The following is a 27085-nucleotide window of genomic DNA, read 5'->3' on the forward strand; positions in this document are numbered from 1 at the left end:
AGTTCCGTTTAAAAAGCTAAGTAAGCCTATTTGGATAAGAATTAAATGTTGTTCTGCAGTTATTAATGGAATGATGCAAGTACACTTTTACTGATATTCCATCAAATAATGATTTTAACATTTTTGGTTTTAATTAAGATAAATTCTTTTTTAATCATGGTTTGGAACAAAATTCCTTTTAATATTTAATTTCACTGGAATTGCTGAGAGATGGCATCCACATACATGTATGTATATAAAGTGCATATATGTGTATTTCATGTTTAAAGCACAGTAATCAAAACTCCTGTTAAGTATTAGGTGTTTCCAAATACAATTATTAGGTTTAATATGTTGTAGTAATATTAATATTAGAGTATAAACGTTTACATGAAATTATAATGCCATGGGTAGTATATGAGTTTAACATCTAAGATAAAACATCTGTAAAAAGACGCAAGTCGGCTGTCTCAATTTGTTTTTAATAAAACTGCAAAACAGTCGTCAGATTTACAGTACAATCTCAATTTTTGCGACAGTACACAGATTTGCATAAAAAAAACGAGTTTTAGAGCAAGCCTTCAAATGTTCGTGAAGCCATATGCAAGACTGCTCAAAACACACTTACTAACAGAACGATAGCTGACTGAGACTGTGATTTAAACAAAAATATGATTATAAAAATAACGAATTCCCTTTATTGTAGCCTGGCCTTTTTTATTTTTTACACATCAGATCCTGTTTCCTTTGCCCCATTATCTGAAAAGATAAAGTCTTTAACATGTACAATAAAGACAGGCAGCGTTATGAAACAAAAAGATTTAATCGTTAATTTCCAATTAAAAGCCAAATACTAAATCAAATGGAACAGTTTAAATAAAAATTCATTGCAACTCTTTTATCATGTTACCTTGTTGCCATATCCAAACTTCATCCGCAGAAATGTTGTCATAACGTAAATCCCAAAATCTAAATTGAAATGCAGAGGAGTTGCGATAATCGTAAACATCATTTGTCTTAAAAATCATAGAACTTAATGCCAAATGAATAGCATAACTTAAGCACGGTGCACTGGAAATAAGCTTGCCGCTATTCTTCACTAAAGCATAAGACACGCATTTCATTTTACGAAGCTAATTTAGCATTAAAACTGGAGACATGAAAGGGGAAAGCCCTATTGCACTCTGCTCTGTCATGATTACAAATATGTAATAACAACATTAAAATACATAAAACAACAAAAACATGGCTGTAAACCAGATCTATTATGACTGGCCATATATATGCACAACTGGTCCTGGAATGATGGCTTGAAGGGGTTTGAGAATACTAGTTGGTTGGTTTTACAGACAGTGGATATCAAACACCCAGTTTGTTGGCTTGAGTCAGCACCACCTTCAGGACGGGCATGAAGGCGGACGTCTCGCTGAAGTTGTTGTTGCTCACGATGTGTGTGTGGATGTTGAGCCCGTCGCTGTAGGAGCGGCACTCGATGCTGCGGACCATACTGTGAAGACCACCCACAATAGCTGGAGACAGCTGGAGAGAAATAAAAAACACGTTTGAGTTTGATTGGAAAATTGTCAACACCAGCAGTGTTTTGAGACTTCGACATGGTATTACCGCTGGATTAAATGAAAGTGAGTGGGACTGTTACGATTTTTTTAATTCAATTTAAGTGCTCGATTGCATTTTCCACAGATGAGAATCCATGAAATGCATTATTAGACTGTTTTCCAAGGCTGCATGATATATTAAACCTATTTAAAAATTACAAAGCATAATGCTACTGTGAACTCACAAATGCTCCAATTCAATTAAATAAATATATGCACAGAAAAAAAAAATCATCAATGTCTTACTCAATATGCTAATTGTACATTGTGATTTAAAAAAAGGTTAAATCCTCACTCTTGAGTTTATGATTTGATGTCCACATTTCCAAGAAATTACAGTAGCTATAGCATTTCTGTTGCTAAGAAATATTAGGGATGCACCAAAATGAAAACTCTTGGTTGAAGACCAAACGCAGTATTTCGTCTTTTCCCCTATGTAATCTGCTTTTTACAGTTTTGTCTTGCTTTTCAAAAAAAAAAAAATCAAATCAAATACAAAACAACAATTTAAAAATATTTACTTAACATTTTTAACGTTCTAGTAGACATTATAGCCCACCAACAAAGCAGAATTCAACTTAAAATTAATAAGTTAGTAAAATAATATTCTTTGGCCATTTTTAAGACCCCCTTCTTGAATCAGGCATGTGTTTTAATGTACAAATAAATGCAGGCTTGCTGAGGAGAATCTTATAATAAACGTATTAATAAAACGGTTATTATTTTTGTCTTACTTTATTTTATTTTACAGAACAACAATAAAATTACAATACAAACATTTATGAATGTTGACTTTTATTTTGGCGGAAACCCGCAAGAAGACCTCAGTACTATTGCTGACAGCAGCAGATTTATGAATGATTCTCATGCAGCGCTGTCAGAATAAATACAATTGGTTCATGTATTAGACAACATAACGTTCAGTAGTTTATTTACTAATGGTTTAAGGCCATTTGGTGATTTCAGTCATCATACAGTAAACAGCAACAACCAGCCCTTTCTCTTCTCATGGAAGACAAGCGATGTGACACTAAACAGTCTCTCGCTGTCGGTGCTTGTAATGATTTTGTCTTTCTCTGACAGTTTTAATGCTTCCACACTGCCCACGTTTGCTGCATTAGTGCACGCCTCTATTTGATCGCGCCACGTCATTGTGCGGTAGAATTTATTCAGCCTTTTCTCTTATTCGTCGAAACATTTCAATTGCCGAAACATTCAGAGCATTCCTACCGAATATTAAACATTAAGTGGACATTTAAATTAAATGTTGTTAAGTCAATATTAAACAAGGATTAGAACGAGCAGCAAAGTGTAAAAACAATCATCTGGCTGTTGGCCTATTTGTACATTAGCTCTAATGTTTATAATACATTATATATTTTAACAGTTTTGTTTGATAAAATCATACAATTACTTGCTTTTGCTATTTGAACTAACTATTATTGCCCAATTACTATTATACATGTAATTTAAGTAATTTTAAAAGCTTTGCTTAGGTCTATTTTTATTACCACAAAAAAAAGTAAAATTTTCAGATTACTCCATTAATCGTCAGAATAATCGACAGATTACTCGATTACCAAAATAATTATTAGTGAAAGTGTTTATTAATGGTAAAATACTCACTGTTTGTTCTCTCAGCTTGTCATAGAGAAGCTCAAGCCTCTTATGAGCATCATCCAGCTTCCTTTTGGTTTGCTGTTAAGATGAAAGAGGGAAAAACTTTATTTGAAATGCTGGGAAATTTGAAACAGGATACAGACAGTAGTCGCACAAGTTTATGCAAACAATCATTTTTAGTAGTAGTATTTTGTATGGGTGATGAATAATGAATAAAACTAAAATAACTAAAATAAGAAAAGCACGTGGAAGGACCCTTGCTGTCTATGCTGACAAATGAATTTCTTACGACTTCGAAACGTCATGTGGGTGAGTAATTAAAGAAAGAATTCTCATTTTTGGGGGAACTATCCCTTTAAATAAGAGATTGCTTTAGTGATTTCATTGCAAACAAACCGGGTCTGAAGCAGCAGCCAAGCATTTCTGGATCAGTCCCTCAAAAGTGGTCTTCAAAATCATGTGCTCCTCTGGGATTGGCTTCTTAGTGATCTTCTCAGTCGGTATGGACTGAAGCGGCTGAGAGAGACCACAGAATAGAGCCAAACTCAAGGTGTACGATCACTAACATGCATCCAACAAACACTTCTTTTATTGTACATGAAGTAATACCTTTATGACGTCTCCAATTGGAGCTCCAGGCGCACCTTCCATGTGGACCTGAGGCATGTTGGGGTTTCTGCCCGGGGGTCCCAGTGTCTGCTGCTGGATGGGGGTGAAGGTGGCTGGACCCACAGACTGATCTGGAACCTGTTGTTGAGGTTGAAGGCTCTGCATGGTTTGGCCAGCAGGGAACTGAGGGTCTCCTAAAGGGGCCATGATGGGCGCTGTAATGGGTGCTGGTGGAGTGAAGTTTTCTGGCATCTGGAGACCAAAAACACAGGATGAATTTAAGAAAGCGAGTCTAAACCTTGTAGATTATGAGCAAGCAGACGATTTTCAAACTCACCTTCTTCTTTTTGGGTACTCTGTTGAGTGATGGAGGATCGTTCCAGCCGTTCTGAGGTCCTGCAGAGGAACAGAAGAGATCATCTCAGTTTGGATTTCGATTGGTGGAACTGCAGGGTCTGAGAGGTTAATGCCAGGTGGACATTAGTTGAACTCTCAAAATGGATAGCGCAGACTTGTTACTGAATGTTATATCATGCTGATTAGAAGTTTGTTTTTAATCACACCTATGCAAGACTCAGTAGTTACAGATTTGTTCTGCATTCACCAATAAACACAAAATAATTGCTCATGTTCTTGAATATATTTTCAGCCAACACCTGATCTAAATGAGTGATTAATGCATTTTAAAATAAATTCAGAAAAACAAAATCACTGCACAAAATTCTTGTGAATTTCACTGATTTGTGATATTCATTAATAATCCAAGATGGACAATTACAGTCCACTATGTTACATTCTTATAACTCTCTTATAAATTCACCTTCCAAACACCAGGCAAAGTCTTGATCTAATCCTCCTGTAAATACATAAGGTAGTTTTATCATTTCTAAATGTTTTGAGAACAATTTCTAAATGTTTTGAGAATAACGGCGAAATGTTTCGAGAATAAAGTCGCAATGTTTCAAGAATAAAGTTACATTCCTTCAAATTGTTAAAATGCTTTGAGAATAAAGTCAAAATGATTCGAGAATAAAGTGGAAACATTTCAAGAATAAAGTCGAAAATTTTGAGAATAAAGTCGAAAATTTAGAAAGAATGTGACTTCATTCTCAAAACATTACAACTTTATTCCCTAAACATTCCGATGTTATTCTCAAAACATTTCGATGTTATTCTTGAAACATTGATTTTATTTTCTAAAACAATCCAACATTATTCTCGAAAAATTTCGGCGTTATTCTTGCAACATTCCGTCGTTATTCTTGAAACATTGATTTTATTTTCTAATCATTCCAACATTATTCTCAAACCATTCCGACAGTATGCTCGAAACATTCCGACGTTATTCTCAAAAACTTCCAACATTGTTCTCTAAACATTCCAACTTCACTCTCGAAACATTCCGACGTTATTCTCGAAACATTCCAACGGTACTCTCAAAACATTCTGACGATATTCTCAAAACATTCCGATGATATTCTCGAAACATTACGACATTATTCTCAAAACATTCCGTTATTCTCAAAACATTTCTAAAAAATGTAACGATTCTTGAAACATTATGACTTTATTCTCAAAACATTACGACTTTATTCCCAGAACATTTCAACATTTTGAAAAAAATGTGACTATTCTCGAAACATTACGACTTTATTCTCAAAATTTGCTTTATTTTATTTTAACATGGCACTAAAATGCTGTTGTAAAATAGAAAACAGTTACTATAAATTGTAATATTTCACAAAATTATTGTCTTTTTTTGTTTGTTTGCCGGGCAAAAAGAAAAGGCTTTTGACCAGTAGTGCGTCTATAATATATATATGAAACACTTGATGATTTCCATCAGTTACGGCTTATGTGTGTGCAGACCTGTTCTCTGGGAGGCTGGAATCAGTGCGGGTTCATTCTGAGTACCTGGAGCTCTGCCGACTGGAGGAGGAAGATAAGCCGTGGGCGACCCCGGCCCACCATGCTGGAAAGACATGCCAGAAGACAGGGGTGGAGGAGAGAAAGGCTGACCTCCCTGAGGAGGTCCAGAAAGCATAGGAGGAGATGCCGGCTGAGAGGAGGCAGGATGCATGAACTGTGGAGGATAGACAGCAGCAGAAGAGGAGGAAGGTGGAGGAGGAAGAGGAGAGGCCGTAGAAGAAGAGTATGAAAGAGGCTGATAGATGCCAGGAGTCCCAGCGGCAGGTGTGAACTGCTGGACAGGAGCATAGTCTGAAGTTCATGAGGAGAGGAGACAACATTTATAGAGTTATTTCACATTACAGCCACAGTTAAGAGCATGCAATTATTAATAAACGGCTCTAGTGAAATGATCTATAAAGGATTAGTTCACTTCCATAAAAAATTTGACAGATAATGCACTCACCTCCTTGTCATCCGAGATGTTCATGTCTTTCTTTCTTCAGTCGTAAAGAAATTATCTTTTTTGAGGAAAACATTTCAGGATTTTTCTCCATATAGTGGACTTCTATGGTGCCCCCGAATTTGAACTTACAAAATGCAGCTTAAATGCAGCTTTAAAGGTCTCAAAATGATCCCAGCTGAGGAAGAAGTGTCTTATCTAGCAAAACAATTGGTTATTTTCTACAAAAAAATAACAATTTATATACTTTTTAACCTCTAATGCTTATATTGTCTAGCTCTGCGTAAACTCTGTGTATTCCGGTTCAAGACAGTTGGGTATGTCGAAAAACTCCCATCTAATATTGTCTTCCAACTTCAAAATCATCCTATATTGCCGCTTTACCTTTTTTGTAAAGGGCATTTGATCATCTTTGCATGTTCACTTTGCAAAAACTTCTGCAGTGATGTAGGATGATTTTGAAGCTGGAGAAGAAAATGAGATGGGAGTTTTCCGACATACCCAACTGTCTTGAACCGGAATACACAGAGTTCATGCAGTGCAAGACAAGATGAGCATTTAAGGTTAAAAAGTAGACAAACTGTCAATTTTTGTTTAAGAAAACCAATCGTTTCGCTAGATAAGACCCTTCTTCCTCGACTGGGATCGTTTAGAGCCCTTTAAAGCTGCATTTTGGAAGTTCAAACTCAGGGCACCATAGAAGTCCACTATATGGAGAGAAATCCTGAAATGTTTATTTCTAAAAAAAACTTCTTTATGACTGAAGAAAAAAAGACATGAACGTCTTGGATGAAAAGGGGTAAGTGGTAAAGTAAATTATCAGTAAATTTTTGTTCTGGAAGTGAACATCTCCTTTAAGTGTTAATACACATATGAGTACATACTAAGCACTAAGTTCAGGCAGATTTTACAGCAGCCAGCATCCATACAAAAATGCATGCATTGCTTAAGTTTAAACTTATAGATGAAGTCTGTTTGAAACCAAACAGACTTAAAAATAACAAGAGTGATGTGGGTTATCAGGGGTTTTTAATGTATAAAAGCACATCAGAAGCATTTCAGTGTGTAACTTTAAAGCTTTTTTAGTGAACAAAACAAACCTTTTTCTAACTTTTAGTGGTACAAGGACCGCAGTCAGGTGATTTCTGTGATTGTACACTTACTCTGGTACTGCTGGGAGTACATGAACGGAGTAGAGGCAGGAACGGATGCGGTCGCCGGAGACTGAAGGCCAAAAGCTGGAGGTGTGGACTCCACCTGAGGACAGAGGCGACAGAAATGTATTTAAAGTGACTTCTGACATGTTATGCGTTGAGGGGGACACAGCGTAATCCAGCCTGAGAGATGTGCAAAACTACATCCGTGTTATTACACTAGTACTATATCACTCAAACGTTTGGGGTCAGTAAGATTTTTTTATATTTTTGATAGAAGTTTCTTCTGCTCACTAAGACGATCAAAAATGCAGTAAAAACAGTCATATTATGAAATATTATTAGAATTTCAAACAGCTGTTTTCTACGTGAATATCTGTTAAAATGTATTTTTTTCCTGTGAAGTAAAGCTGATTTTGTCAGCATCATTACTCCAGTCTTCAGTGTCACATGATCCAAGAAACATTGCTCAAGAAACATTATTCTCAGTGTTGAAAACAGTTGCACTGCTTCATAGTTTTGTTGAAATGGTGATATATTTTGTTTTTTAGGATTCTCTGATGAATAGAAAGTTCAAAAGAACAGCATTTATTTAAAAAACAAATCCTTTGCAGGCACTTCTGACAGTTTATTCCTTGCTGGATAAAAATATTATTACCCCGACCCCAAATTTTTGTACAGAAGTGCACATATCAGACTATGTTTTTATACAAAATGCACATAGTATGTTTCTCTTTACACTACGGTGCATCTGCCAGCTAAATATTACTTACCATCTACAGCATTTACATAAAACTCCCAAACAACAAGGGCCCTTTTGTTATGAACATGGCATATGTTGATTTTGATGCACTATCATTACAATCCATCAGCTTAGTCAAAACAGCATCCTCTGATATATGACTCTGGCTTTATGAAGTACACAACAAAACACCTTCAGCATAAGCATCAGCATATCTACAATAATCATATAAATAGATGAGAAGGGTTGAACAATTATTGTCTTTGGGAGGAAAAGAAAACAACGCTTGAGAATCTGTCCAGCTGCTAATGAAATACAGTGTGTGGTTAAGGACAAAGACAAGCATGCAGGACACAGACTGCAGTTTAAAGTTTGGATGGAGTGTGTGTTAATGAAATCCTCGCACAAGTGCACTGTGTCAGGGACAACAAAAGAGATTTGAACTTATTAGACACATAAACACTGGAGTAACATCATACCACAAGAGCAAGTGAGACTGTTAGCAGAAGGCAGAGAGTGGTGGGCATTCAGTGGTACCGTATTTCACAGAATTTAATTTGTGTTTTATCATTTTTTTGTTACTCTGGACCACAAAACCTGTCACAAGGGTCAATTTTTTGAAATTGAGATTTATACAATTATAAAAAATAAGCTGTCCATTGATGTGTGGTTTGTTATGATAGGACAATATTTGAAAATCTGGAATCCAAGGGTGCAAAAAAAATCTAAATATTAAGAAAATTGCCTTTAAAGTTATTCAAATGAAATTATTTGCAATGCATATATATCAAAACTTCATTTTTGGATTAGTAATGACCACAAAACCAACAGGTATATTTATAGCAATAGCCAAAAATACAATGTAAATTTTTCTTATTTCTTATTATATTTTTCTTATCATTAGGATATTAACTAAATATCATGTAAATTTTCTACTTTAAATATATCAAAACTTAATTTTTGATTAGTAATATGCATTGCTAATAATTTAATTTGAACAATAGCAAAGGTGATTTTTTTTGCAGATTCCAGATTTTCAAATAGTTGTATCTCGAATATTGTCCTATCATAACACAGCTTGCTTATTTAGCTTTCAGATTGTGAGATTGTTTTCAGATTGATAGCATTATGTACTTAAATAATGCTGTATTTTACATTCTTTCTGAATGTAAATATAAAATGTGATTTGCACACCAATGCAATTTGTATTTTTTTTTCTCTCTAAAATACAAGTTTGACTTGGTGTGACTAATTTTCTAGAAAATACGGTAGGTGAACGTCTACAGTAGATGTTAATAACATAAAAAGGTGAAAGAAACTGATTATTTATAACACAACAAGCATTCATGAATAAAAGGAGGGAAGCCACAGAAAACCAGAAAACTTCACACCTGCAAACTCAAGAATACAAGTAATTCTTATTAATACTCTGTGAATTCTTCTAAAAATGACTAGAATTTATTGGATTCAGCCTATTTTGATATTAGAATAGAAATAGAAAGAATCTTTTTAGAATGAAGCATGGTTTTGAAACTAACTCTACAAGGATAGAACCATACAAAAACACAATTTATTTGATCAAAAATACAGAAAAAAAAACAGTAATATTGAAAAATGTTATTGCAATTTCAAATAACAGTTTTCAATTTTAATATACTTTAAAACATAACTTATTCCGTGACACAAAGCTGAAATGTTAGCATAATTACTCCAGTCTTCAGTGTCACATGATGCTTCAGAAATCATTTTGATGTGGATTTATTATTGATGTTGGAAACAAACAAACAACAACAAAAAAAAAAAACATTTTTTCCAACATTGATAAATCAGCATATTAGAATGATTTCTGAAGGATCATGTGACACTGAAGACGGGAGTAATGATGCTGAAAAATGTGGCTTTGCAAAACAGGAATAAATTACACTTTAATATGTATTCGAAATCAGTTATTTCCATTTATAATAATATTTCACAATATTACTGCTTTTTCCTCTACTTTTGATTAAAAAAAAATATATGTATATATACACATACACACAGTGCCCTCCACTATTATAGGCACCCTTAGTAAATAAGAGCAAAGGTGACTGTGAAAATACATCTGCATCGTTTATCCTTTAGATCTGCTTGAAAATTCACAAAATTCTAACCTTTCATCGACGTAAAACGATGGAAAATGGGGAGATATCTCATTATGAAATAAATTTTTTCTCTAGTTCACGTTGGCCAAAATTTTTGGCACCCTAAAAATTTGTCTAAGTAAAATATCAATAAAGTATATTCCCATTAATATTACAATTGTTTTAGCACATCAGGGTGGCTAGGAGTATAAAATTGTCCAGTCATGACTTGCTGTTCCACAGGATTATAAATATGAGGAACACAAAAGCCAAATTCCCTTAATCATCCATCACAAGTAAAACCAAAGAATGTAGTTCTGATGTGCAGAACAAGTTTGTTGAGCTTCACAAAATCGAAATTGGCTGTAATAAAAGAGCTAAAGCATTGAAAATCCCCATTCCCACCATCAGGGCAATAATTAAGAAGTTCCAATCAACTAAAGATGTTACAAATCTGCCTAGAAGAGGACGTGTGTCTGTATCACCCTAATGCACGATAAGGAGGACAGTTTGAGTGGCCAAAGACTCTCCAAGGTTCACAGTTGGAGAATTGCAAAGAATTGTTGAGTCTTGGGGTCAGAAAGCCTAAAATAAAATGATCAAACAGCCCTGACATTATTATATGTTGTTTAAGAGGGTTTCAAGAAAAATCCTCCTGGCTCATCCGAAAACAAACTCCAGCATATTCAGTTGTCAGACATGATTGGAACTTCACACAGGACTGTTTTCTATGGTCAGATGAAACTAAAAATGAGCTTTTTGGCAGCTAACCCTCCAGATAGTTTTGGTGCAGACAGGGATAAAAAAGTTCCCCATGTCCACGGTTAAAAACACTGCTGGGTCTTTAATGTTGTGGACCTATTTTTCTGCCGGAGGTCCTGGACATCTTGTTTAGACACATGGCGTCATGGATTCTATCAAATACCAGCAGATAAAAAATCCAAACCTGACTGCCTCTGTTGGAAATCTTATAATGGGTCATGGTTGCATCTTCCAGCAGGACGATTATCCAAAACTAACATCAAAATCAACACAAAAATTGTGTCACTGATCACAGAATGAAGCTTCTACCATGGCCGTCCCATATCCCTGACCTGAACTCTGTAGAAACTGAAGAGAAGAAGCTTCAACATGAAGCTGGGAAGAGAGAGATTCTGGAGAATCTAGAGAGATTCTGTCTGAAGGAATTGTCTCTGATCTCTTCAGGTGTTCTCCAAACTCATTAGACATTGTTGGAGAAAACTCAGAACTGTTATCTTGGGAAAAGGACGTCGCAAAGACTGGGTGCCAATAATAGTGGCCAACGTGAACTAGAGAAAAACATTTATTTCATAATGAGATTTCCCCCCCTCCCCACGGTTTATTGCTTTACTTCAATGACAGGTTAGAATTTTGTGAATTTTTTGAATAAAAGCTCAAAAGGATAGATTATGCAGATTTATTTTCACATCCACCTTTGCTCTTATTTACCAAGGGTGCCAATATTAGTGGAGGGCACAGTATAGAGAGAGAGAGAGACGAGTTTGCAGGTATGAATCTTGTTCCTCAGTTTAGAAAAGCAAACAAAAATGTGACTGGAGTTAAACGCGCCGACAATGAAAGTCACTGAAGTAAGCAAAAAAGGAATGATTAGTCCCAAATAAATCTCACACAGAGCAAACCCCACCTAAAAAAAAAATTCAACCAATAAAACAAGTCGAAATAAGTTATTAAATGAGCAGTTTATGCGTTTGCTCATGCGGTATGTGGCGCTTGTATCTGTCAGTGTGAGCAGCGCGGCACAGCTCTGTCTGTCTGTACCTGCGGGTCAGCGGCAGGCACTAGCGGGCGAGGGACACTGGGCAGAGCTGTAGGGGTTTGGTTACTCCAGGACGTGACAGTAGTGGCAGATCTACCCTGAACACAACACAAACACAAACACACGCTGGTATCGGCCGCCGCCGGCCACTGGTGACTCAAATAATGAACCCGCGGGTGTCACTGTGAGCGTATCTGGTACCTGTTGGTAATACTGAGGCGGTGCAGAGGGTGCGGTGGGCTGCGCGGGGACCTGTGGAGGTTGAGGTTGTGTGTATGTCTGCATTGATACAGCAGCGGGAAATGTCTGGCGCATGTTCTGCATTCTAGTCACTCCAGGCTGCTGCTGCTGCTGCTGTTGTTGATGCTGCTGACCAAGAGCTCTGCTCAGACGATCACGCAACTGCTGCACAGCAACCTACAGAAAACAAATCAAATGCACAGAGCTGACATTACACCTTAAAGACAATTAAAAATTAAAAATCGCAAAGACTCGAGACCCAAATTTGATGACTTGTGACTTGACATAATCAAAGAAGACTTGCGACTGGACTTAGACTTTGACAGCAATGACTCGAGACTTGACTTGGACTTGAACCCTGTGACTCGGCAAGTCTTTATGGCCTACCTTCCAAAAAAATAAAACAGTTCTGATCAATATAGGCTGGTTTCTGAAGCATATGATCACACTGGGATGATTAGCACAGATTTTGGCACTGAACAAGAGAGCAACTGTTTTGTTTTTATCCACATAATGTTTAGGATATTTAATGTTTTAGACATTTAAGTTCCAGATGTATATTGAAACAGAAGTAGCCTAATAATTGGTTAAACCTTTCAAACATAATTAGATTTTTTTTTTTTTTTTATGTCAGAGTCATATGTAGCCTAGATATAAAAGTCATTCTATTCTTCCTGTTTATCAGCCACTCATTTTCATGTCTTTTTAAGAAATGGATTAATTCACGATAAATTAACGTCTGTATTACCTATAAGCAAGTTATTAAATATTTGACTCAACTGATGAACAAATGAAACAGTGGGCTTAAAATAAATTATTCATTCAATTAGGCTATATTTGTTCACTAACAATGAATAATTCGTTAATGAAACACCACTAACTATTATAGCCCATCTTTTATAATTATACCTAATATGTGACCCTGGACCACAAAACCAGTCTTAAGTCGCTGGGGTATGTTTGTAGCAATAGCCAAAAATACATTGCATGGGTCAAAATTATTGATTTTTCTTTTATGCCAAAAATCATTAAGAAATTAAGTAAAGTTCATGTTCCATGAAGATTTTTTGTAAAATTCCTACTGTAAACATATCAAAATGTATTTTTTGATTTGTAATATGCATCGTTAAGAACCTAATTTGGACAACTTTAAAGGTGATTTTCTCAGTCTTTTTGATTTTTTTGCATCCTCAGATTTCTGATTTCAAATAGATGTATCTCAGTCAAATATTGTCCTATCCTAACAAACCATACATCAATAGAACGCTTATTTATTGAGCTTTCATATGATGTATAAATCTCAGTTTTGTCAAATTTAACCTTATGACTGGTTTTGTGGTCCAGGGTCACATATAGACTATTATTGACTTTAAATTTAATACAGAGACACTAATTTGGACAAACAGCACTAATGACTTGTTTAGGACTTAAAGCTTAAAGTTGAGGACTTGCAACTCGACTTGGACTTGACTTGGAAATTGACTCGAGACTTGAACGCAAAGACTCGAGACTTCCTTGTGACTTGCAAAACAATGACTTGGTCCCACCTCTGGCGCAAATAGAGAGATTTAGTTTGTGAGACTCAAATTTTGATAAATGTGAGACAAATTTCTGGAATTTTCATTATCACTGTTATTAAAATTAACAATGAATTTTTGCAGGTAGCTTATTTTAATTATTAATAACTAATCAATAATTAACATCGATTTTAATACATAGTTAATATGTTTATTTTATTTTATTTAAATAATAAATATACTGCAGAAATGTACTTGTATTTCAACATTTATACATTTTCAGTCCAAAATATTACTGAATTTTTTTATTATTATTTAATAATAATCATAAAAGTGCATTCAAATCAAGTAACCCTGCTTAGTTTTATAACTGTCAATAAAATCCTTGTAATACATGTAGAATATTTAATGCTGTGTTATTTTAATCATATTTATATACTACTGCAGTATTTGTTCATATTTTAAATTAGCTTTTATTTTATATTTGCAGGTTTTGTCAGTTTTATGTGTCATTATCTTTTATATACAGTGCCTTGCAAAAGTATTCATACCCCTTCATTTTTTTCACATTTTGTTTTGATGCAGCATTATGTTAAACTGCTTTAAATTTGTTTTTTTCCACATCAATCTTCATCGTACACCTTAATGACAAAGCACAAAACAACTTTGCAAATTTATTAGAAATAAAAAACTGAAAAGATCCCGTTGCATAAGTATTCATACCCTTTTCTGGGACACTCGAAATTTAGCTCAGGATCATTCATATTGCTTCTAGATGTTACTACACTTGGAGTGGAGTTAAACTGTGGCAAATTCATTTGAATGAGTCTGATTTAGAAAGGCACACACCTCTCAGAAAAGGTCTAACAGCTGAAAATGCATATCAGAGCAAAAACCAAGTCCTGAGGTCAAGATAACTGCCTGTAGAGCTCAGTGACAGACTTGTGTTAAGGCGATGATCTAGGGAAGAGTTCAGAAAAAAATCTGCTGCATTGAAGGTTGACAGAAGCATTATCCATAATGGAAGACGACTGGAACAACTAGGACTCTAGAAAATGTCCAAAGAATGGCAAATGCAGATGTGCAAAGCTTATCACATCATACCCAGAAAGACTTGAGGCTGTAAAGGTGCTTCAACTATGTACTGAGTTAAGGGTATGAATACTTATGCAATGTACTTATTTCAGTGTTTTATTTTAAATAAATTTGTAAAATTTGCTAATCTGGTTTTTGCTTTGTCATTATTATGGTGTATGGAGTGTAAATTGATGTGGGGAAAAACTAAAAACCAGTCATAATGGTACATTTTTTGAAATTAAGATTAATACATCATCTGAAAATTGAATAAACAAGCTTCCCATTGATGTATGGTTTGTTAAGATATAACTATTTGTTTCCTGGAATCTGAGGGTGCAAAAAAATCTAAATATTGAGAAAATTGCCTTTAAAGTTGTACAAATAAAAATTAAGTTTTGATATATTTACAGTAGGAAATTTACTAAATATTTTCAAGGAACATGATCTTTACTGCATATCCTAATGATTTTTGGCATAAAAGAAAAATCAACAATTTTGACCCATACAATGTATTTTTGGCTACTTCTACAAATACCCCTGTGCTACTTAAGACTGGTTTTGTGGTACAGAGTCAAATTTGATATAGAGGTATTCAAATGAATGAGAAGGTGTGTCCAAACTTTTGGTCTGTACTGTATATTTTTCTGTTTATTAAAGTTTTTACTCTACATTTGTGCAGTTTTCAGTGGGTTAGTGATATTTTTAAATATATATAAATTAACAAATACATTTTTTTTAAATGGCTTTTTATACAAAAACTGCTTTTATGTAAAATTCACTTTATAAAAGACCCACATTTCTAACTTTAATTCATGGGGATAACATGGATAATTTCACATGGTTTAGTGTAAGATTTTTGCCCATCTTTTGGAAAATCCAGTTTTAAAAGTAAAAAAAAAAACCTACAAATAACTTTTACCAGTAGGTGGCTGCAGAGCTCCACTATTTGCTATTTGACCACCTGAAAGATATTTTTTCACAAGTTTTTTCAGTTGAATTCATATCTACAGTACAGACCAAAAGTTTGGACACACCTGAATGAGAAGGTGTGTCCAAACTTGGTCTGTACTGTATATTTTTCTGTTTATTTAAGTTTTTACTCTACATTTGTGCAGTTTTCAGTGGGTTAGTGATATTTTTAAATATATATAAATTAACAAATACATTTTTTTAAATGGCTTTTTATACAAAAACTGCTTTTATGTAAAATTCACTTTATAAAAGACCCACATTTCTAACTTTAATTCATGGGGATAACATGGATAATTTCACATGGTTTAGTGTAAGATTTTTGCCCATCTTTTGGAAAATCCAGTTTTAAAAGTAAAAAAAAAAACCTACAAATAACTTTTACCAGTAGGTGGCTGCAGAGCTCCACTATTTGCTATTTGCTATTTGACCACCTGAAAGATATTTTTTCACAAGTTTTTTCAGTTGAATTCATATCTACAGTACAGACCAAAAGTTTGGACACACCTGAATGAGAAGGTGTGTCCAAACTTGGTCTGTACTGTATATTTTTCTGTTTATTTAAGTTTTTACTCTACATTTGTGCAGTTTTCAGTGGGTTAGTGATATTTTTAAATATATATAAATTAACAAATACATTTTTTTAAATGGCTTTTTATACAAAAACTGCTTTTATGTAAAATTCACTTTATAAAAGACCCACATTTCTAACTTTAATTCATGGGGATAACATGGATAATTTCACATGGTTTAGTGTAAGATTTTTGCCCATCTTTTGGAAAATCCAGTTTTAAAAGTAAAAAAAAAAACCTACAAATAACTTTTACCAGTAGGTGGCTGCAGAGCTCCACTATTTGCTATTTGACCACCTGAAAGATATTTTTTCACAAGTTTTTTCAGTTGAATTCATATCTACAGTACAGACCAAAAGTTTGGACACACCTGAATGAGAAGGTGTGTCCAAACTTGGTCTGTACTGTATATTTAATTTTTAATTTGTAAATCAATAGTAGTTCACCATTAGTAGTTCATCTACATAACTTCAGGCACAATTTGTGATGGTCACCTGTTGAGTGTTGGTGGGCAGGTAGGATATAGCCGTCTGTAAGTTGCCCTGTGATGCCAGCAGACTGGCGTACTGACTCATCTTCTCTGCTAGTAGTGCACCCATATCAGGAGAAACACCACCCTGAGCTTTCACCACAGCTCTCTGCAGAACCACCACCTTCTCAACCAGCTCCTACAAACACACACAAAGCAAAAAACACCAAATCACAATCAAGCAAAAAAACATGGACTGCCGTCTTGGACCAGTGGTTTGCTGGAGTCCCGTCTCACCTGCAGAGACAGTGGGTTGCAGGAGTCCTGAGCTTTGGCCCAGTAGGCGACCAGCTGCTCTGCTGTGCCTGCGCAGATGTAGCAGAGACAGGCCTGAGCCTGCAGTGCTGTGTCTTCAGCAGCCTCCAGCCTGGAGCCCAGCAGACCTGCAGAAATGCATCAGAGACTTGCAATCAATCAAACATTCATGCATGTAACTGCCCTTGAAAGTATCTGAATGGCGTCATCAAAAACAGGGCTGGGCAATGCAGCAAGCTAAAAAAATTTTTTATATATATTTATTCGCTTTAAATGTCAAATTCTACAGTATTTAATACAGTACGTGAACCAAATGCAAATTCTGCAGTCCTTTTCTCCCCCCCAAAAAAGAAAATAAATGAAAGAAGAAATAAAAGTTATTGTTTTCTGGATACTCGACTCACCACATAGTGAGGAGAACTCTTCTGGCTTGGCGTAAGTCATTACTGCAGCCAGAGCTTCCTTCCAGTTCTGCAGATCACATGTCTCCAAAATGTCCAACCAGTCCTTCATTACCACAGCGCTAATGAGCTAAAACACATTAAGATCTGACGTTAGATTCTGAGAAGTTCCATATGTTTTTGGAAGTCTGCATACATTTTTTTTCTATAAATCTTTAACTATAAAAATGGAAACAGGATTGGCTCTTGGTCGGGTCCAAAGAAAAGATAAACATACAGTGCACAGCATAAATGAGCACACCCCCTCTGATTAAATATAAAAGATGCATTTTCTTAATGATCACTAATATAATTCATAGAAAGATGGCAAAATCGAAATGTATTAAACACATTCTTCATGAAAAAAGAGAAACATATGCCATTAATAACTGTAAAATAACCTAGCCAGTTTTGTTTAAGGGGAGACAAAAACACCTGTCAAGATTGAGATTTTGGGCTTTTTGGTTTTTCATAAAGTGTTTTTTTCAGACTAGTAGAAAGAAAACATCCAAAAGACACCGTTAAGTGTTTCTTTTGTAGCACTTTATCTATTTCTGTCAATAGATTTCAATTACAATCCATATTTTTTAAGAACGGTTTCTCAACAACAACAAAAAAAAGTTCTCCTACACTGAGCCATAAATCTCAACTTCATTATTCTTGTCTATATCCTAAAGGTTTTTACAGAGGAATTTGTTCATGTATAATTTGCTTGATTTTATACATCATTTTATTTTATATTTTATTATCATTTTCTCTCTGCTCTAAGTATTTCTGAATTATGGAGTGACAAAATGAGATACCCAAAATTCCCTCTGTAAAAACAACTTTGTACTAGAAATGTATGCAAATTAGCACATGAGCCACATACAATCGAGTCCGTGTCAGAGCCAGATCAATTTTAGTTCTAGATAAAGTTTAAAGTCTTGTAGAATTGTGCTTCAAATAAAGAATTTTATGTTGACTAGATTGTCAATATTGGACGGCAATTAAAAAAAAAAAACTTGTGAAACTGTTTTTTTAAAGGTGATGCAGTTGAAAATTTGGGTGCACCTAATTTTCGTGCTGGTGCACTTAAGAAAAAAATGAAGGCACACCAGTGCAACCAGTGCAAAAAGTCTAGAGCCAAGAGCTCTGAAGTCTCTAATTTAAAATAACTGCTATAATAGATGACACAGTAATAACAACACATTAGAAGCATGTCTCCTGTGTGGTACTAAATGACCTCACCTTGGAGATTTTGCTTTGAGTTTTGCTCAAGTATTTCTTTTGAGTCTTTGTCAGAAGTTCAGGACCGCCAGCAATAGCCAGGATGATACCATCAGCCATACGGTTATCATGCAGACAGAGGTTAACAGCAGCTTCGAAATCCCCAGTCAGCAGTGCTTGGGTGATCAGCCCGTCAATATCTGAAACAAAAATCAAGCAAGAAATCATTAGACTCCCAATTTTATCTGATCAATTAACCTTCATATATCACTGAACGTTCATATGTGATGAGCATCCAAAAGGAAACTTGCCCTGGCTAACTTTGAGATTAACAGTGTCTGAAGTAGGAGCTGGAGTAACTTCTGTGTCAGACAAGTCCTCAGCAGCAGGTTCTTCATCTTCAAAAGGAATCTCATCGAGGTCCAACGTCTCAGTGGCAAGCGGTTCTTCTTCTTCCTCTACAGGGCTTTTCTTCTCAACCTTGATAAGAAAAATATTTATGTGAAAGAAAACATGAGTTCTGCTTACTCTTCCTGGCTAATTTAAAGAACAATTTTAAAACTAGAATTTTAATTCAAGTAATTTCTTACTGTTCTCCAGGATATCCATAATTACTCAAACAATACTCTATTCTGCTATTTTATGCATTATTAATAAAATGATGTGAATGAGTGAAAAACATGAGTACTGCTTAATCTTCCTGGTTAATTTAAATAATTTAAAACTTGAATATTAATTCAAGCAATTTCTTACTTTGATTATTGGTGTGCTTACTGTTTTTTAAGTGTTTGCAAGTAGGCAATTCCATTGTTGGTTTGTTAACGTTTCATTTTGTGTATTATTTAAAATGTTTGTTTTTTGCTTTTAGTTTATTCGTTTTTTCTGTTTTAATTAATTTTTTTGCTGTTTTAACATAGTCATGCCATATACAAATCACTTTCAATCTTATTTGTATAGCATTTTTATATATTTAGCTAAAAATACAGTGGTTTCTACCATCTTTTTGAAATCACTATTCGTGTCCCAAAGTACAACCCAAAATAATCAATGGCAATAAGCCTATTTATCATATTTTTTCTTGTTTAAATTGCAAACGGTTCTCCAGGGTAGTGCTGGGCGATATGGAAAAATCATGTATCACGATATGGATTATTTTATATCACGATAACGATATATATCACGATATACCAAAATAAAGTACGTTTTCAGTTATTCTCTGAAAAGTTTGACAAAAATATCATTGCATAATTTTTTTGCAACTTTATTTTTATTCGTTATTTGAAGTGACATTTAACTGAACTGTCACAAATGAGAAAAATACATTTTAGTGCAGCAATATAAATGTATCAAATGACAACAGATGTGGTGGAGGTAGAGCTACAGTAGCCTTCACATTTTTTATCCACATCATAGTTAAATAGTATTATCAAAATAAACTATTTTTTTATTAAAGTGCACAGCCATTTCAAGTTTCTGAGCAGAAAAGCACTCAATTATAAAAAATAAACAAAACATTTTTCAACCTTGTAGTGCAAAGTTTGCAAACCAAAATAAAGTATCACGCCTGTTTCACACATACTCCGTCTGCAGTGTGTATACAGTCCGTGTGCGTTACGTATGCGGTGCAGAGGCAGCACAGACTCGTTTTGCTTCCACACAGAACGCGTTTGCAGTCCGTTCCTGATCCGCGGGTGTTTACCACAAACACACCATTTATCCGTTATTTTAATTTCAAATCCAAACGTGCTTTTTCAGCATTGGGATACTCTTTTATCACAGTACACTAATACAATAATACTAGACATATTCACGTTTAAACTCAACGTATTATAAACAACGTAGGCTATTATTCAATGCACTTGACTTCTAGATTTGTATATTAAGTTGCTCAAGCAAGTTGCAACACATTTAAACACAGCATAGGTAGGCTATAGCTTCCTTTTCATATTGAAATTGGGCTATCACAAATATTTTAAATTAAAACTTACCACAGACAAGCAGTCGGCTCTCTGTGCCTTTCTTTCGTATTAAATCTTTATTAAAAACCATATTTTAAAGAACTTTTCTACCTGGACAAGTGCATCTATTATGTTGCCTTGTTTATTTAAAACTGCACTATTTTAAACCTAGCCAAAAAGCCACGTGTTGACTGTGAAACACAGTAGACTGCATTTATATGCATTTATGGTACATTTCCGTGTCAATCCATGTTCATTTTTACAGCGAACAATGCGCTGTCACTTTAATTCAGCGCATGCAGCGCAGCAAAAACAGACTCTGTGCCGAAAGGATCGCTCCACTGCTGCAAACGCACCGCTTCTGGAACGCACTACCGGACAGCAACCGCGTGCAGTGTGAACGATCTGATCCGTTAACATGGGTGCGGAAAAAAATACGCAACGCATACGCACTGCAGACGAATTGACAGGCGTGAAACAGGCGTCAGCGTCGGGCGCGGAAACAGTCTTTTGGCAGAGTTTGCACATGACTGTCTTCTGCTCCGTGTCGGAGCTCTTGAAGCCAAAATGCAACAAAATCACTGACGTACCCCCACGTGTCGGTAAAAGTACTTCTTGTCTGCTGCCTGCGTAGCAGTTTCAGTTTGTTGCGACTCGATCCGGGCATTCATCTTCAACCTCTTGCGTCTCCATCTTTAGTCACTCACGAGTTAAAGCATGTCGCACAAGACGGAGTTTCTTTGTGAAAAAGTTCGTTTTTATTCTTGATTATCACTTATAGGGTAGAGTATGCATTGCACAGCAACAAGACACTATAATACATTTGTCATAGCCTATTTAATGCAATATTTTCTTTAGTAATTGATAAAATTAGGTTAGAGACGATAGAAACGATAGAAGAGAAATAGGACGATAGACACTTTTCTATCGTCCCCACGATATATATCGTCATATCGCCCAGCACTACTCCAGGGTATCCATAATTTCTCAGAAACATGCCTAAAATGCCTCTATTCTGCTATTTTATGCATTATTAATAAAATGAGAATGTTGTGAATGACAGTAAAAAACATGATTACTGCTTAATCTTCCTGGTTAATTTAAATAACAATTTAAAACTTGAATATTATTTCAAGTAAATTCTTACTCTGATTATTGGTGTGTTTTGCAAGTAGGCAATTCCATTGATGGTTTGTTAGCGTTCATTTTGTGTATTGTTTAAAACATTTTTTTGTTTTTGCTTTTAGTTCGTTGGCAATATTCAATGGCAATAGGCCTGTTTATCACATTTTTTCTTGTTTAAATTGCAAACTGTTCTCCGGGGTATCCATAATTACTCCAAAACATGCCTAAACATGCTTGTATTCTGCCATTTTATGCATTATTAATCAAATTCATGATGTTCACAGCTTGTAAAACCATATGCAAAAACTAAACAGATGTCAAGAACTGTATTTTTCCCCATTTCGTCATGTTTTCAAATTGCTTAAATGCTTTGAATTGAGTTACGACATTCTAAGAATGAATTACAAGGTCAATTTAACAAATAAACCATATGAAGGACTTCTACAACCATTTAGTCTGAGGTAACGCTATTCCTTTCTTACAATCAACTGCAAAAACTGATAGCTAATGATGAAAAAAGCTATTTTAAAAGCAGTGTTTATCGACAAGAACAATCTTACAATGCCCAAAGACTACATTTGTTAGTCAACTACCAGGCAGTTTAATAAAATAATGCTAGTTCTTCATTGAGTACACACGACTTCCCATGGTGTTAGAAAAGGTGCATGCATTTTACCACAAGACTAAGCCTACTACATTTGAAGACTCAGCTGAGGTTAATCGCAACACTCAAAAATCTACTACAAAGGCTACCATGCCCGCATTCCTGTGTGAAATTTCAGAGAGTACTTTATTTCTCCCACTATATTTTTCTCCCTCTGTCTTGTCCAGTTAACTAACCAATTCCAATAACACAAGGTAATTTAATCACACAGGGATGCAGCAACAGGAGGTTCTAGAATGAGCATCGCTGGGCAAGATGAAGGTACCTCCTCCAATGTCGTTTCCTCTTTAGGCCTGGATATAATTGGGTCACGACTACCAGAAACCCCCTCAACATGTAGCGCAGTCCGGCAATCACTGCTATTCAGAAGATCAGTCTCAGAAATAGGATGTTGTGTCGTCAAATCAGATTCTGGTGCAGGTGGTTGGGAGTCAACTTGAGCTTGAATGCTCAAGGCTTCTTGAGCTAAGATATCTGCAGAAAGGCAAAGAGCGGCCAGTGGCTGAGAGCCATATGGTGGCATCACAACAGATTCTGGCTGTTGTAAATCAACAGTAGGTTCTTGTATGGACTCAAGAGGTCCATCTGGTAAAGGTAGAGGTCCATCTGGTAAAGGTAGCACTGGCTCAGAATGCAGAAACTCAACTGGTGGTTGAGGAAGAGACTCTTGCGGCACTACTGCAGCAGTAGATTCAGCTGGTAACAGTAGATCTGGAGATCCCAGATGACAAGTTGGAGCTGCAAGGAGTGGCCCAGACTCTGACTTTTCTTGGGGTGTGAGCATCATAAGACCAGAAGAATCAACCTGTGATGTGAAACCAGCAGGAGAAGCAATGTCCACTGGTGGAGTCTGGACAAAGGAGTAGGTGAGATCAACTGGAGGTGTTGGGTCAAAGAAGGTGGTGAGATCTACTGGTGGGGTGAAGTCTACTGAGGGCTGTGACTGAGGTTTCTGGGTTGTGGGCTCAAGCAAAGGTTCGTTCACAGAACGAAGGTTTAGCTCAAGGTTTGAAGGATCTTTTGGCTCAAGGTGAGGCTGAGCAGGCACACCAATGGTGTCAGGTTCTGATTGGGCTTCAAGGACTAATTCAAGCTTAGAAACAGAGTCAGGCACAAGGTTTGACGTAGGAGCAGGAGTGGGACGATGGTGAGGTATGGAGGCAGGTATGAGTGAAAGCTTCACACACCACAGTCAGGATGAGATGGAATGCAAGCAGTGAAAAATTAAGCAAACAAAATTATTAAATTGAAGAAGTGGCGCTAACCTAAATATCCAATAAAGTCCATGACTTTTGAGAACCTCTGCCACTGGTTTACAGACCTTTATATGAATGTTTCTGTCATATTACGACCACTGCAGTGTTCACAGAAATGTTGTGTGCACCTGTGGCTTTATTCCTTCTGAGATGAAATGACTGTTAATTACTGCTTTTCTGAAATGAAACCTCAAAAAGGAGCAACCTTCGACATAAGACAGCAGTGGATCAAATAATTTTCTTCCTCACTGTAACCAGGATGTTTTCAACGAATGCCATGTCTGTGCACCAAATGTGTTCTCATATGTCCCGGCATTTAGCAGAAGCAAGCAGAAGACCAAACCTATGCACATTCTATATACATTATTAAAGATTTTACAATCTATCTTGACAGTTGTCATGACTGAATTAAATTTATGTAATTTAGTGCAAATACAAAATGGCAAGGGTAGGCTAAACATTACTGGTTCTGACCGGCTGGCTACTAAGCAACTGCTAGGGGTCAGGGTGCAGTTTGCAAGCTTTTATCAGTTTGCTGAGTCACAAAATCTTGTTCACAAGGCTTGTGCAATGAGTGCTTCAGAATCAAATTGCCAGGAATCTGCCAAACATGCACTGAAGGATTTCAGTTTCAATTCAAGGGTTGATTTTGAGTATCTTTGTTTTCTTTTTTAATTAGAAGAAGCAGATGAAAGTTTTTATTGTGCAAATACCATCTCCTCAACAACAAAAAAAGAGGTGCCTGCTTGGTTCTCAAGAACTCATTACAAAGTCAAACCGAATGCAGAGGTTGCCTGAACGAGTTCAAAATAGAAAGTTTTAACCCTTATCTAAAACACAATGACTGGTGCACTTACCACATCGGCCTCATCAGATTTGCAGTTCCGTTCCAATGCTGATGCAACCTGAAAACCACAAGCAAAACTAATCAAGTCCTATACACTAAGACGCAAAAAAGCAGATATTCACAATTTTTCTGGTCATCTAATAGTCGTTTATTTTAAGCATTAGTTGACTATTAGTTGCATGCTTATTAATAAACCATATAAATAATAATTCTGATTCTATTAATTAGCCTAATAAGCACTGAAGTGCATGCAAAAAAAAAACTTGCCACAGCACACTGGTAGATATAATAATTATGAATGTGTCAGGGAAAAATAGCAAGGAGATTGCATTAATGTTTTAATAATTTATTTTAAGTTTTTTCGGCTTAGAAGTCGGCGACACTGATTCGTCATCTCCGCAGTAGTGGATGCACCTGTATGCATGTTTCATATGGATTAAACAATCTGAGAATATTTGTTTTCTATTTGAATTGGTTCATTTAAAAGGAGACATTTCACAGAGTTTCGAAGTTTCTCGCTCAAGTTCACAGAGAGCGAGACGGCAGAAAGCGCATCCTGTTTGCTTTCATTATTTTACAAAAGCGCAACGTTTCGTTGTTATTGTGAGAGCACAGAACTAAACGTAGTAGAGTCGAAAGCTTTATTACTTTTATCTGTATGACCAATTTAGTATATTAAGAGCAAGTGTTATTATGCATTATGGGATTGAAAGCGGCATGGAGAAAGCGTTGAGAGTGTCAAAAAGGTTGGGCATTCCTTTTAACTTTATGCAAATGTCGAGCGAAAAATGCCGGGCGAAAACCAATCGCTGTGAAAAGTAGGAAAGGCAAAATTATATAACAAATGTTTCCAAGTGTTTGCGGAACTGGTGGATTACTGAGCTGGAATCACATATTTTTTTAAAAAGTCTTGCAAAAGTAAATGCACTTTGCATGCTTTCATTATATGCTAATGTTTAGTTAAAAGAAGACAATGAAATGCAAACAGGGTGTAAACATTGTTTTTCAGAGGCGTGCTCTGCCCTGAATTTGCGTCACACCAAAGCAGCGGCGTTGTGGCGTTGTAGCGTAAATGCACCGTAACGGTTAGCTGACTATTAGGGGGCAGCCCTACACAATACAAACACCGTGAACACATTAAAATACCTTTAGGGCGAGCTCTTCCTTCTTGTATCCCAAAAGGTCCAAATATTTCCCTCGTGCATCTTCTTCAAAGTTCACCTAAGTACATAAATCCACTGGTTGCAACTTCAATTGAGATTTGACTGAGTAATACAAATACAACAGCTTACAAACTATTCTAGCGTCCCACCTTCAGAAAAGACCAAACAGTCTTCTCAAATTCACTCTGAGCAGCTTCAATCTTGGTTTGGCAGTACTCAAGGAAATTTCCCCCAGCGAGTGTCGTCTGAAGTTGGTTTGATCGATCGAGGAAATCTGTTTCTGTCACAACCTGACTGATATGAACGACATGGGCCGCAGACTGCTGGGGCTGTTGGGCCGCTGGCTTGACGTTGTCCAAAGTGACTAGCTTTCCACCAAACTGCTCACAAAACGACAAAAGCTGATTAAGAACATGCACAGTATTTTAAAGGCGTCTAGTAGATCTGTGGCCACTTACGGCGAAAGATGCTCCAACTGGTCTACGGATCCACTTGGGGGGTTTCTTGAGCGGTGTAATGGTGCTTTGGGTCGTGTTTTGGGTTTGAGGCAGCTGTAAAGGCGGCAGTGTTTTCCCCGTGCCAAAAGGATCCATATTTCCAAAAGAACTACTTAACTGTTGAGCCAAAGAACATCAGAAGCAACTGTTAGAAGATCAATTTTCACTATTTAAGCCTTAAAGACCAAAAACATTTTTGGGACACCTGTACATTCCTCTTTTTTCCAGACCTATTCTAGCATTCAACATCAATGGTCATTCATCACTATAAACGTAAGAACTTGAAGTCTAGCTAATTTAAAATTACAATTTTCTCTAAAAATGAGTGAATTTCCAGAATTTTAGGAAAAACGCTAGCAACAATTGGGTGTTTTTTTACTGTGTACTTCAACAAAAACTCTTAAGTTTGGATTTTTTTTTCTTTAACAATTTGTATTTAAGTGTTTTACACTTCCAAATAAAATTTTGTGTATATATAACATTCCCCAAGCAAATTATAGCCATATGTTACAATATTCTTATAGCCGCTTTTCAGTGAAAAACAGGCCTATTTAGTTATTTGACAATATAAACTTGTCCAAAAACGTTTCAGGAGTAAAGTGTTATATAATAGCAAAACACAGTCAAAAAGTTACTTTTTCAGATAAATATATTCGTAATCTGAGTATGAACAATAAACACCAACCGTGTAGGAAGTAGTGAAAACAATTGCACAAATTGTCTTGTGCAAGAAAAATATAAACAGTCACAATTATTGA

General features: G+C 35.8%; 1 protein-coding gene across 7 annotated transcripts in view; it reads right to left on the reverse strand.

Moving 5' to 3' along the window:
- Window positions 1-442: 442 nt before the first annotated feature.
- Window positions 443-27085, reverse strand: part of sec31a (SEC31 homolog A, COPII coat complex component) — a 44712-nt gene continuing 18069 nt past the window's right edge. The window contains exons 10-29 of one of the 7 annotated variants that reach the window (XM_073830282.1): window positions 26289-26444; window positions 25980-26210; window positions 25814-25888; window positions 24678-24725; window positions 22830-23741; window positions 19129-19297; window positions 18839-19017; window positions 17573-17699; window positions 17151-17296; window positions 16879-17052; window positions 12211-12426; window positions 12012-12107; window positions 7359-7452; window positions 5694-6044; window positions 4645-4680; window positions 4162-4220; window positions 3825-4076; window positions 3612-3731; window positions 3222-3293; window positions 443-1518 (exon numbers count right to left, since the gene is read on the reverse strand). In XM_073830282.1, the coding sequence (XP_073686383.1) occupies window positions 1339-1518; window positions 3222-3293; window positions 3612-3731; window positions 3825-4076; window positions 4162-4220; window positions 4645-4680; window positions 5694-6044; window positions 7359-7452; window positions 12012-12107; window positions 12211-12426; window positions 16879-17052; window positions 17151-17296; window positions 17573-17699; window positions 18839-19017; window positions 19129-19297; window positions 22830-23741; window positions 24678-24725; window positions 25814-25888; window positions 25980-26210; window positions 26289-26444 (3693 nt within the window). In that variant the 3' untranslated portion in view covers window positions 443-1338. The remainder of the gene's footprint in view (window positions 1519-3221; window positions 3294-3611; window positions 3732-3824; window positions 4077-4161; window positions 4221-4644; window positions 4681-5693; window positions 6045-7358; window positions 7453-12011; window positions 12108-12210; window positions 12427-16878; window positions 17053-17150; window positions 17297-17572; window positions 17700-18838; window positions 19018-19128; window positions 19298-22829; window positions 23742-24677; window positions 24726-25813; window positions 25889-25979; window positions 26211-26288; window positions 26445-27085) is intronic. The other 6 variants (XM_073830276.1, XM_073830279.1, XM_073830278.1 and 3 more) reach the window with 6 other exon arrangements.

This window comes from Garra rufa, chromosome 23 (genome assembly GCF_049309525.1).
Source record: "Garra rufa chromosome 23, GarRuf1.0, whole genome shotgun sequence".
In the NCBI taxonomy this organism is placed as follows: domain Eukaryota; kingdom Metazoa; phylum Chordata; class Actinopteri; order Cypriniformes; family Cyprinidae; genus Garra; species Garra rufa.